At 41.4% G+C, this 13,063-nt stretch overlaps 1 protein-coding gene across 2 annotated transcripts in view; it reads right to left on the bottom strand.

Moving 5' to 3' along the window:
• The window catches only part of ARHGAP35 (Rho GTPase activating protein 35), a 51,256-nt gene that overhangs the window by 18,093 nt on the left and 20,100 nt on the right, over positions 1-13,063 (bottom strand). For both annotated transcript variants that reach the window (XM_058195436.1, XM_058195435.1), the window contains one exon: positions 4,330-4,474. In XM_058195436.1, the coding sequence (XP_058051419.1) occupies positions 4,330-4,474 (145 nt within the window). The remainder of the gene's footprint in view (positions 1-4,329; positions 4,475-13,063) is intronic.

Raw genomic sequence — 13,063 nt, 5'->3', positions numbered from 1 at the left:
AAGCCCACCCAGTCACATTACCCCACCACCACCAAGCCACACCCACAGAACTGGTAGTAACAAATTTTACATTTCACCACTGGGTTATACCTGTCGGTCCTTTATAGGTGTGCATGCCACAGATGTCATTATTTTGGCATGATGATTAATGACAGAGGCTTAGATTCTGCGCGTGACCGGCAGAATGAATGTTACAGTGATTTCTAGACCAATGATTCTCAACCTTGGCAACGTTAAGACGTGGGGACCTCAACTCCACACTTAACGTTGCCGAGGTTGATAAACACTGGCTTAGTATAACAGGTGGGACAAGAAAATTTTCATTACCATGCTTTAAAAATCCAAACCATGATTTGGAGCAACTGTGCAACTTGTAAAGGGAAATGGGCCACTTTGGGAAAATTGAAAATAATCCTGAGCCACAAAGGAACAGCTGGTGCACAAAGATGGAGTTGGTGAAGCTTGAAGGAGCTGGCCCATGGCAGAATGTCTTTCAGGATGGCAGCAGCAATAAACGGATTGAATTGACTGAATCTGGGGCCTCTCAAAATTGTTTGGTGTCAAGGGCAATCTATCTTCTAAAATATATGGGGCAGCCACAGAGAGGAGGGGGGTCAACCTATTTTCCAAAGCACCTAAAGGCCAGACAAGAAGCAATGGATGGAAACTCATCAAGGAGAGAAGCAACCTAGAACGAAGGAGGAATTTCCTGACAGTGAGAACAATTCACCAGTGGAATAACTTGCCTCCAGATGTTGTGGGTGCTCCAACACTGGAAGTTTTTAAGAAGAGATTGGATAACCATTTGTCTGAAATAGTATAAGTTTCTTCCTTGAGCAGGGGGTTGGACTAGAAGACCTCCAAGGTCCCTTCCAGCCCTAGGATCCTATTTTCTATGTTCTATTGTTACTACTACTCACATCTGATTGGAAAGTTGGTGCCCTACTCATGCCCTCTTGTAGATACCAAAGACTATAGTGGGGGCAAGAGACCAGACCAGAGAGTTTGGATCCAGAAGCTTGTCCTCCAACTATCGTTGTGCCAAAGTTAATGAAATGCCCAACTAGGGGGAAGTCAGACTACAGACAAGTTTAGGGAGAGCGCTAAACAGAGTTTGCCACCTCACACATGTTTATAAACCAGGGTTTGAAAATCCCCCGTTAAATTGTCTCTGTGCCCTTCCTTATTGCAGCCCAATTTTTCTACGGCACTGCAGAAGACTGAATTCCAGTTGCGCTGCCAAGTTCTCCAAGACATTTGCAGATGGTAACCATGTGAACTCTGGACGATTGCTTTGAAAAATACCTCAATGTTTCCTTTGTTCAACTAAGCCCAAACTCACCACGTTGAGTCATGGCCATCATACTAAGTAATGCTTGATGGAGCCAACCACTCTAGTAAAATTCCTTCTTTTATTTTGGAAAAAAAAAAAGACCCCCACTAGATTAATTCCACGAATGCTACATTTTTACTTTTTTCATTTCCTACTTCCTATTCTGTCTAACTTTAAAAACAGTTTTTCAATATCTCATAATCCAGACTCAGTTATACAGAAGTAGTGTAAAAAAGGAGAAGGGCAAAATGAAATGTTACATTTTTTTAAAGTGGAAAATAAATATTTTGACACTTTTATTTTCAGTCAGTAAAATGAAACATGTGAGATATGCAATCACATAATCTTTGGCTTGTAAAATACGTATCTGAATCTTTTTTGTTCTTTCCCAAAATATTCTCAGTGTTAAATTATACCACACTGTAATCTGGGGGTTTATTAGCATTAAGGAAATATCATCATGGATCACTGTGTGAATTTAATATATATACCATGTAGTATTAGTTTCATACAAGGGAGGAGCTTATATAAAAGTGGACATCTTCAAACACTTTTAACCACTGATGAGACCAAGGGGTGTGTGTGTGAGAGAGAGAGAGAGAGAGAGAGAGAGAGCACACATAAATAAATAAAAGTAATCAAAATTCTTATTATTCTGCAGCATCCTTAGCATCTGGCACTGCTAACACAGCCACAATGTGCAGTTCTGTGCCAAAGTCCACACTACTAAGAGTTCCTATCTCTCGATGCAGCATTCAATACAAGCCAACTTATTATTTTCTGCTTTTTCCCAATTACATCCGCTAAGAGGCTTATTGCTCTGACATGCTTTCGAGCACAGGAGAAGCAGATGTGCCTCTCAGGGTGACCAGGCAGGTAAAAAGGTAGGAGAGGAATAGTGAACGTGGAGAATAGATTTAACAGGAAGCATGTCAAGCGTAGGATAAATTGCAGAGAGGGTTGCCCTGTGCAGGACACTCTGTCTGCAGGATATTCTGTTTGAAAATAACTCTCAAGAAGTTTCCCCCAAGAACATCCAAGTTATTAGCAGCACCAAGAATATTTACTACCTTGCTTTTAAACTGGCGGATTAGCAAACCAGGACTTCATCCAGCATCGAATGAGTGATTTCAATAAACGGCCCCTCCAAGCCACAAGCAAATACTACTCATGCCCCAAAATGAAGGCAGCCAAAATCCATCCTCGTCAGGAGCCAGTGAGAATTGGGCTCAAAGGCAAATATTTCAATCCAAATAACTAACCTGAAATTCTTATTTTCGCTAGTAATAAGAGCAAATATTCCACAGCCAAAAGTCAGCTTTGCGATTTTCCTGAGGTTTGCCGAGGGTTTATCCTACGGGGGATATGCATATACAATGCAAGAATGTCTTTTAAGGCTTCCAGATCAACCTGGCTAATAGTTAAATAATTAAGCAGCTGGCAGATGTTATCCAATTTCACCTACTGTAGCTGCAAGGGATAAAAAGATTCATATTCTGTTTGAACCTCCATGGTTAGACACTGCTGTCAATTATTGATGCCATAAAGAGGAGAGCTGATAAGGGAAGAAGTTGGGAAGACTTATCACTTAGAGGGGAGAAGGCCTTAAAAATGAGTTTAAGCCTTCACAGAAAAGCAGCATGTCCATTTTGCTTCATGGGGTTGGAGAGGCAAGTGCAAATGATTTAACTATAATCATTATTTGAATTGCATAGATGTTTATTTAGTATAAGTCTACTTATTTAATGTAATAGGCCCAGCTGAATGACCCCCTCTCTTCTCCAAAGAGTTTTGCAGCTTTTGGGATAACATGGAAGGAGTTTTCTACCTGCGTGACACACCAGTAAGAATCCGCAAAGAACAGGCATAGTTGTGATGCAAGACGCGGTTGCCTAAAATTCTTCTGGCAGTTCAAAGGTTATCTCTACATAATTAACCAAGGGAAAGGCAGATGGCAGCCACATCGGCAGAACACTTTGAAGTCCAAGTTCAAATCCTACCAGAATACATAATGCCTTCCAAGCCGTTTTAGTTTAAACTGCATTCAACAGTTATGTGGACAAATCATTTCGGTTTCCTGACCAGCGCGCCGAGACTTTATTCCCGTCCCAAATTCATTTTTTATTTCTTCTGCTTAGGCAAGGAATGGCTGTCCCAGTGGTTTCTGTTTCATAATGTGTTATTTGGTCACAAGACAAAGCATGATAAAAACCCCTTTATTTTGCTCCATCAGTGCAGGCTGTGAGAAACAGAAGTGAGGCAGAAACAGAGAAAAACCCCATGCCAATTAGGAGCTCCTGACTTCGTTCTTAACTGTGCAAGCAGCATCACAATTTAGCAAGAGGGGGAGCACGCTCAACAATTTCTAGCCACCAAAAATTATGAAGTCTCTCTGAAAGCATGAGAAACTGAAGGAGACCGAGAATCCGAGATTTCCTCTGTATCACCAAGGACTGTGAACCTCAGGATAATCATCCTAAATCAACCATCTCCGATCCAGTGCCAGGTGTCGACAACCAGAAGAGGACAACCTGTGGTTCCAGAGCCACAGGTGGCCCCACTTTGTACCCCTCAGAGCACCTCTGTCTATGATTACAAAAAACAAGAGTGGTTTCCCTTCATTATAATGAAGGAAATAGATGAAAACTGAATGTCTTAGAACAGGTACCAAGAACAGGGAATATTTGTAAAATACTGAAATGTGGCATCCTTGATGCTCTCTGACCTTGGTTGGTTTCTTGCAGAGGTTTCACTACCCACATTCGTCGGACAGATGATGTTACCTAGTTTGGGGAATGAACCGTCTGCAAGAAACCAACCAAGCTCAGAGAGCATCAAGGACTTGTCACTGAAATAAGTATATCACACTTGGGGGGGAAAAAGGGGGGGGACACCCCACATTTTGACAGACCCAGCTGTGTTCAGCTAGGCAATGTGGCCCTACCACTCCCCTTAAGCCCCAACTTTAACCATTAAAACATTGCCCTCCTGCTTACCTGTTGCTTCAATGTATTCGATGCATCTCTCAATAAAAATGGGAATGGGCTTCTCTGGGGTCACTACAGTGGTCAAAGGCACCCCAAAATAGTTGTTCTCCCACGTAGTCTTTGTGATAGATGGTCGAGGCTTAGGCTTTGGTTTCTGTAGAAAACAATTGATCGGAGTTAGTACAGCCAGGAATAGAAGGAAGGAAGGAAGGAAGGAAGGAAGGAAGGAAGGAAGGAAGGAAGGAAGGAAGGAAGGAAGGAAGGAAGGAAGGAAGGAAGGAAGGAAGGAAGGAAGGAAGGAAGGACTGTTTTATTGCCTAAAGATAATAGCTCCACATTTCACTTAAAAACCTTGTATCTCATTAGACAAATGGTATCTATATCTCTGAAAGCACAAATTGCTAGTAAATCATATTTGTTTAAATTATGGCTGTAATATTCAGTTCAGACTAATGGTTGGTCTAGAAATCAGGAGCTAGTCTAGATATAAGGAGATGTGAGTTCTAGTCCCACTTTAGGCATGACTTTAGCTGGTTGTCTTTAGCCCAATTACCAGGACACTCTGAATTCTAGTCACACATTAGGCAGCTAGGTGACTTTGAGCTAATTACTCTATCTCAGCCCAACCTACCTTGCAAGATTGTTGTTATGGGGAAAAACAGGAAGAGAAAGGAGTATTATATATATTCGCCAGCTTGAGTTACTTATAAAGTAATAAAAGTGGCATAAAAATCTAATAAACAAACATGATATGAGAGCCACTGTATTGCTGTGGGTAAGATGCCAGGCTTGGCGCAGGGCCTCCGAGATTCCAAGCCATCCTTAGCCACAGAGTCTCTCTGGTATCTTTGGGTCAGCCACTCTCTGCCCATCCAGGCCCGGCAGGCGTGTGACGGTGGGAAAATAGGGAGGAGGAAAGGAGCTATGACTATGCTATGCCACCATGAGCTCCTGAAGGCAGGAACCCAACCAATAAATAATACCAGTTGGAAAACGTTAAATGAAAAAGCAGAAAGCCATTCAAGAGATATGTCACAACAGAAGCCACGAGAAGAACAGACTCAGTGCAACCAAAACAATGATGAGCATATTTATACACTGAGAGACAGAGAGAATTCAAAATAGCAGCAGGCATCAAAGAGGGCAAAAGTGAAAGAGGAAGAGTCTGTCCAGATTAAGGCAATATGATGCAGATCACACACGGTTTTGTTTCGAAAACAATGCTGTGAAAGGTATTTTGTGGCTTAAATAGGGTTGGTTGAGGCTGAAACAATATGCCAAGACTAGCTTAGAACAACAATGACAAGATCTAGTAGATTCACACAGGATAAAGATGAGCAGCAGAGGATCATTAAACACTGAACTACAGTTAGTCCTTGATTTACAACCGTTCATGTAGTGACCGTCCGAATTTACAATGGCACTGAAAAAAGTGACCTATGACCATTAGCCACACTTATGACTGTTGCAGCAGCCTCATGGTCACATGATCAAAATTTGGATGTTTGGCAACTGGTTCATATTTATGACGGCCGCAGTGTCCCAGGGTGACGTGATCCCCCTTTTGTGACCTTCTGACACGTAAAGTCAATGGGGAAGCCAGATTCACTTAACAACCATGTTACTAACTTAACAATTGTGCACAATTGTGGCAAGAAAGGTCACAAAATGGAGCAAAATTTACTTAACAAACATCTCACTTAGCAAAGAAAATTGTGGGCTCGATTGCAGTCGTAAGTCGAGGACTACCTGTACAGAAAAGAAGACAAATGAAAACAATCACAGAAGGATTAAATCCCCAAATCAGAATCCTGAAACAAGCCTCTCTTTCAAATATACAAGAAAGAGAATGGAAAAGAGAGAGAGAGGGAGGGAGGGAGGGAGGGAGAGAGAGAGATTACTGACTGAGACAGTCCTGGATCTTCCAAATCAAAGATTACAGATTTGATCCACAGTATTTGGATGTAAAAAGATGAGGAAACAGAATTAACAGGCACCATATATAGATATACTACTAAATCTTTCATGTCTGATTATTTGTAACCTTCAATTGGGCAAAACAATGCATCATACAGCAATAATTTTTTGAATCGATCTACCTCAAATGAGGTTACAGAATGTGCCCTAAATTCAGGGCCCTTGAATCCCGTGGGACAGAAGTTTGGCCAGGTTGATGTGCTTCAGAGCTCCCAAACTGCTAGAATCACTTTTTGACTTGGAAAGTTCCTGTATCATACAGGGAAAGCCAATGGGGAAAGCCGGCAGGAAGTCGGAAGTTGCTCCCACTGCTTTTTTGGCTACCTGAGGTCATTCGCTGAAACAATAAGCCACCAGGTTGCAAGGGGACCGGCTTCTCATAAATAACTCTTTAATCCTAAATTTTACCCCATGTAACTACTTTTGCAAATTTCAAATCACTGAGTGACAGGAGCCAGTTGGCATCATATGTAAGTTTTGTAGCCACCCTTCCCCCATACACATACAACCAACCAACCCAAAAAGAAATAAATGTACAATTACTTCTCATCAAAAAAATAATAATTTACATTTTTTTTCAAGATGAGGAAGTTGGCAGGAAACCTGAGAAGATGGACACACTGCAATAATTGAAAAATAACAATAGGTGGGGTGTGACTCAATTACAATGAGGGTCCCAACATACAAGGACAGATGTTGTGTTATTTTGAGCTCGAAAAAGAAAGAAAAAGAAAGAAAGGAAGAAATCAGTGGCCTGGATGAAATACCAATCCTTGAGGACATCTCCTGAACCATGTGGCCCCAGGAAACTTCTCACCCTCTCCATTGTCTATTTCCTGTTTAGTCTATTTCCATACAACTTCCTCTTCTAAGGTTCTGGTGACAGAAGGATATTTTGAACAATACTAGCTTGTAACAACAAGAGGGGTGTGTGTGTGTGTGTGTGTGTGTGTCTGTAACCATTTATTTTCAGACCACAGAAGAGAAAGAATGTTTCTGTACAAAGATAACCAGATACTTTAAGAAATTAAACCAAGTAACCATAGCTTAATAAGAGCTTAAATTCTATTTAAGAATTTAAGATAAATGCAGGTAGTCCTCGACGTACAACCATTCATTTAGTGACCGTTCAAAGTTACAATGGTACTGAAAACAGTGGTTTACAACTGTTTTTCACACGTAGGACGGTTGTGGAACCCCCATGGTCATGTGATCCAAATTAAGACGCTTGGCAACTGACTCACAAATATGACAACCGCAGTGTCCCGGGGTCACATGATCCCCTTTGGTGACCTTTTGACAAGCAAAGTCAGTGGGGAGGCCAGCTTCACTTAAGCACCATGCTATTAACTTATCAATTGCAGTGATTCACTTAACGACCATGGCACGAAGGGTTGTGAAATGGGGCAAAACTGATTTAGCAACAGTCTTGCTTCGCAACCAAGATGTTGGACTCAACTGTGGTCATAATTCGAGGACTACTAGAAAAGCATCCAGCAGCCAAATTATAATTCAGTGCAATTTGTTGACTCAATTAGACTTGAAGTGTTTGGAAACTTACATTCAGGCAAAACGATTCAAGGGGTATTTATAACTGTGGCTGAATTTACCAAACAAAATCATACGCTGAGGTCCTTTGATAAACGTGTATGAAGACGGAGTGTGTCTTTTTTCCTTGTCTGCTCACCCTAGCAGATGATATTTGAAGATTAAACAAGGTGGACCGCTTCCCTTGTACTTCTGCTATCCTACACTGCTTACCCTACTACAGAGATTTATTGAGGAATAAATCCAATAGGTAACAGAAGCAGCCATATATATTGCATCATGACTGTAAGCGACAATAAAAGGAGCCAGCTTTTAAAAAGCCCTGGCGATTTACAATCAGCACTTCAGCTGTACAAACTGAAAGAGCAAAGTATGATTAGGTCTCAATCAGTTGAAAAGCTTGCACAGGGAAAGGGATGCTGGGTGTAAATCATGATGCTCGAATTTTTGTGCTACTTGTGGATATTATTTCAAGAATTGACGTTGAAGCGAAATGAGGATTTTGGAGATAACCTTCGCTTTCCTGATCAGAGTGCTCTGGGACAACCTAAAAACTAGAACATCTCAGAGAGAGAGTCTAACGTGCTCCAGGGTGGGTTTTCCACCGCTTCATTCATAACCCTGAAGAGCTGCACAAAAACAGACATTCAAGGCCTGAAAGAGAATAATGGAAACACATTTAAAGGAACATACTCTGAAAAACTGCAGGATGTGTTTCAGCCAGCAGATTTCTGCTTTGAGGCATAATTAGTAAATCACCATTAAGAGAGACGGCTTGGTCTAGTCTAGTGGTTAAGGCACCAGGCTGGAAAATGGGGGACTGTGAGTTCTAGGTCCCACCTTAGGCACAAAAGCTGGGTGACCATAGGCCAATCCCTCTCTCTCAGCCCAACCCACCTCACAGGGTGGTTGTTGTAGGAGGAATATTAGATATTATTATTCACCGCTTTGAGCCGTTTATAAAAAGATAATAAAGGCGGGATATAAACAACAATGAAATCCCAAAGCTGGAATGAAGTTCAATGCTAGAGAATAGCTTTGTAGGCTCAGTCACTCTGAGTCATCCCCCATTAAAAAGATGAGCTAGCAAGTTACAGGGAATAAGGAAAGAGCTTAACGGGCTCCCAATTAACACCTGGCCATCCAAAAGGTTAAAGCGTGTGGACTTCAACTCCCAGAATTCACCAGCCAGCATAAGTTGTTATTCACACATCTTAAAAGTTGCCAAGGTTGAGAAACACCGGGTTAAAGAATTCAGATTGCTGTTGGAACAGCCATTGTTTCAAAGTTTGCCAGATGTCTAGCGGTTCAACCCTCAGCCAGGCACGTGGATGTCATGAGGGAACCATTAAACCGGCTTAATATTTGCAGCAGACACACTCAGTGAAGAGAATGTAGCAGAAGGCTGATGGTTATCTTCCTTCAGTTTAGTTAACTCTTCTCTTGAAAAACACTTTTAAAAACCATCTGTACTCCACCCACCCATCCAATTGCTGCGATGGAAAGATGCTACCTAAGAATGACAGAGGAAGGTATTGCGTGGGGGAGATGGGCAGGGTAGAAATGTGAGAAATAAATATTCTAATGAAAAGAGGAGATACAGTATTTTAGCTGGAAATGAGTCTTAATTCTGCACATTCCAATTAGAAAAACAATTGTCAGTTATGGCTAGAAATAAAAGGTGGCCAGAAACAAGCTACCGGTAGCTCTATTACAGTATGTGGGAATTCTTTTAAATCAATTTTCTTTCAGATATAAACCAATCTGAATAGCAAAATATTTGGGATTTTCAATAATTCCGTTAAGTACCAGTAGGCATTTTATTTTGCTTGTGGGGTTCCCATAAATATCTAGTTAGCCATCCTTAGCTGGATACAAACTTGTCATCTAGCGACACACTTCAATTTTTTGCTAGACTGATCTTGTCTAATCACTGCCGTGTGGTTTTTAACACGGCTGGCAATTTAACAGACTGGCCACGCTCAACTGTCTTGCCTCAGCAATGATCCAGACCAAATAATATTTGGGGATAATGAAATGTGTAAACTTTCTTAATTCTTTTCTACAGATGGAACTGACCCCATCTTCTTCTTCTTCTTTTTTTGAGTCCAACACTTGTTAGGATTCTCCTGCTATATTTAAATGGGGAAAGTATAGTGGATTCAGTCATTGTTTTCATACAGAAGTGACTTCTACCATACGCTGAGTCAGCTCTTGAACTTAACAGCGCAGGAATGCAGATTAAAAAGCAAAGTTGATTTATCATGGAAAAAATCAATGTGACAGAAACCCGGAGTCAGTTGAGAACAGGCTTAATGAAGCAGCAAAGGCAGTGCAGATTTAAATGCCTAAGCCATATTAATTTTGCAATATGGCCGATAGCATTATATTGGCAAGCTGTCTATATGCACATAGAAGAAAAAAGATGGATACAAAGAACTCATTTTACCTATGAATAAACTGCAAACCCCACTTTTATATCACATTTCTATCTATCAGGGAAATAAGCCCAAACTATAATTGAGCTACCAAGAGCCTTTCCCATCCCTTAAAGGTGTAAAATGGCTGAAGTATAAATGAAGACTAGCCATGCATTTTAGAGAAGATGTTTTTATGAGACACACAACATGGCAATGGATACCCTCCACTCTGAAACCTACTTGCGTACAGTTGGTCCTCGATTTATGACCGGTTGCTTAGCGGAGGTCCGAGTTTCCGATAGACCGACTTTGGGGCTACCTACAATCTGGTTTAAAGTCCTGATGATCATGTCCCTTCTGTGATCATATGGCTGAACTTCAGGCCCTGGCAAAAGGCCTGTATTTACAGCCACCTGCAGCATCCTGCAGTCACACAATTGCATATTATGATGGCTTTGCCGAAAACCAGCCATTTCTTTCAGGGTTTGGCAAAAACACACCCATAGTGAATGATGGCTTTGCTTGACAATCACAGTGGCTGCTTTACAACTGTGGCAGCCATTTAACAACCGACATATTCATTAGGTAGTCCTTGACTTACAACCATTGGTTTAGTGACCGTTCACAGTTACAACGGCACTGAAAAAAGCAACTTATGTATGGCTGGTTTTCATGCCTAGCATCCCCATGGTCACCTGATCAAAATTTGGGCACCTGGCAACTGGCACATATTTAAGACTGTTGCACTATCCGGCGGTCATGTAAACACTATTTGTGACCTTCCCAGCTGGCTTCTGACAAGCAGAGTCAATGGGGGAAGCCGGATTCGCTTAACAACCTCACGATTCACTTAACTGCAGTGGTTCGCTTAACAAGGGGCCGTGGTAGCTCAGGCTGTAGAAGCCTGTTATTAAAACACAGCAGCCTGCAATTACTGCAGGTTTTAGTCCCACCAGGTCCAAGGTTGACTCAGCCTTCCATCCTTTATAAGGTAGGTAAAATGAGGACCCAGATTGTTGGGGGGGGGGCAATAAGTTGACTTTGTAAAAATATACAAATAGAATGAGACTATTGCCTTATACACTGTAAGCCGCCCTGAGTCTTCGGAGAAGGGCGGGACATAAATGTAAATTAAAAAAAACAAAAAAACAAGTGTGGTGGAAAAAGTTGCAAAATGGGGCAAAACTTATTTAACAGCCGCCTGGCTTAGCCACAGAAATTTTGGGCTCAATTGTATTCTATGTCTATATTTCTGGAAGAGCAATTCGTAGAAAACCCTTTCCGGTTATTTAAGCTTTCCCTTGCACCAGGCTCTGAAATCTACCCACTGAGCTTCGTTGCCTGTCTGGGCTCCCTCTGCTGATTAAGAGGCAGCTCAACAACGAATCCATCTCCCCACCCTGAATTTTCCTAGTGAGCAGTTTTTGTTCATGTCTGGATGGCAAGTTCGAATTTCTGCAAACTGCTGGAAGAGCTCTCTCGGCCATTGACTCTCTCTGGATGCCTAGTTTTACTCTCTTCTTTACGCTAACAGTTCAAACAGACAGCCTGGTACAAAAAGGAGCCTCGAGGGGTTGTTTTTTTCCATGTCCCATAAAGGAATGGAAGAGTTAATAATATTCATACCCTTTCTAATCAAGGGCTGTTTTCCAATTAGGAGATGTAAGATGCCATTGTAGACTGGGAGGGGAAAGGGCTAGCTTTTCTCTGCTTTCAGCTTGCAATGCATACAGCCATCCTATAATTTTAAAATAAAGTATAGTAGTTGTGTTGTTGTTTTTTAAGTAGCAAGCTCTGAGTCATTATCAAAGCATTTTCAAGCAGAGGGCATTTAAAAAAAACAACCACCTATCTGGCTTTTGTATTTTTTCCCCCCTCTTCCAGTAACGGAGCTCTCCTGCCAATGCGGAGAAGTCCACCCTGCTGGCAGCAGGACAACTGCAGCAAGAATGAAATCACCACCGTTTTGTAAAGCAGCCACAGCCTTGTTTAAAGAGAAAGGAAACCTTTCTGATGCCATTTCAAACTCCTCTGCAAAACTGTAGATTAAGCGGGGGGGGGGGGGGGGGAAGAGGGAGGAAGAATCACATGAGAAATGAAAACATATAGACATTATCCGCCACTTCCTACTGACATTTTAGGCGTATTTCTGATGTCTTGTTACAAACCAGAACAGTAATGAAGTTCCCAGAAAATAATTTGAAACACAAAGTCCATATTGTACACTTGACAACTAGCTCTTCAAAATTCATTATTTTCAAAACGGCCAGCTGCTTACTTGAAAATTGCTTTCTGAAGCTGGATTTAAAGGGCAGATATGAAATCTTACACGGAAAAAAACATTGTATTAGTATCTGATTAGAATTGTTTTCTTATCATTATCGAACAGACCCCTAAACTAACTCTGATCAGAGATTATCAGAGAATTATTGCTGGCTACCTTCTCAGAATGCAAAGGGACAGAATCTTGTGAGAATTTGCATATCAGATCAGCATCCCATATTTCTGTGCAACTCAAGGCAGTGTAAACAGTACTCCTTCCTTATGTGTTCCCACCCAACAACCTTGAGTTGGGCTGAGAGGAAGTGACTGATCCAAGGTCACCCGATGTCTTCTGAGTTCTAATCCAGCACCTTAACTTCTGAAACCAAAACGGTTATCTTTAAATCAACAATTTTAAGTATTCGTTGCATCCTTTACATTTGTTCCCAATGTTTCTCAAATAGAGACGCTTCTGAACAGCAAATAAATTGTCCAAGTCTTATACAGACATGCAGCCCTCTGTTCCAAAAATACAA

Source organism: Ahaetulla prasina, chromosome 10 (assembly GCF_028640845.1).
Source record: "Ahaetulla prasina isolate Xishuangbanna chromosome 10, ASM2864084v1, whole genome shotgun sequence".
NCBI classification, from domain to species: domain Eukaryota; kingdom Metazoa; phylum Chordata; class Lepidosauria; order Squamata; family Colubridae; genus Ahaetulla; species Ahaetulla prasina.
Note: the sequence above shows the minus strand (reverse complement) of the source record. Positions and strands in the feature narration are given on the sequence as shown.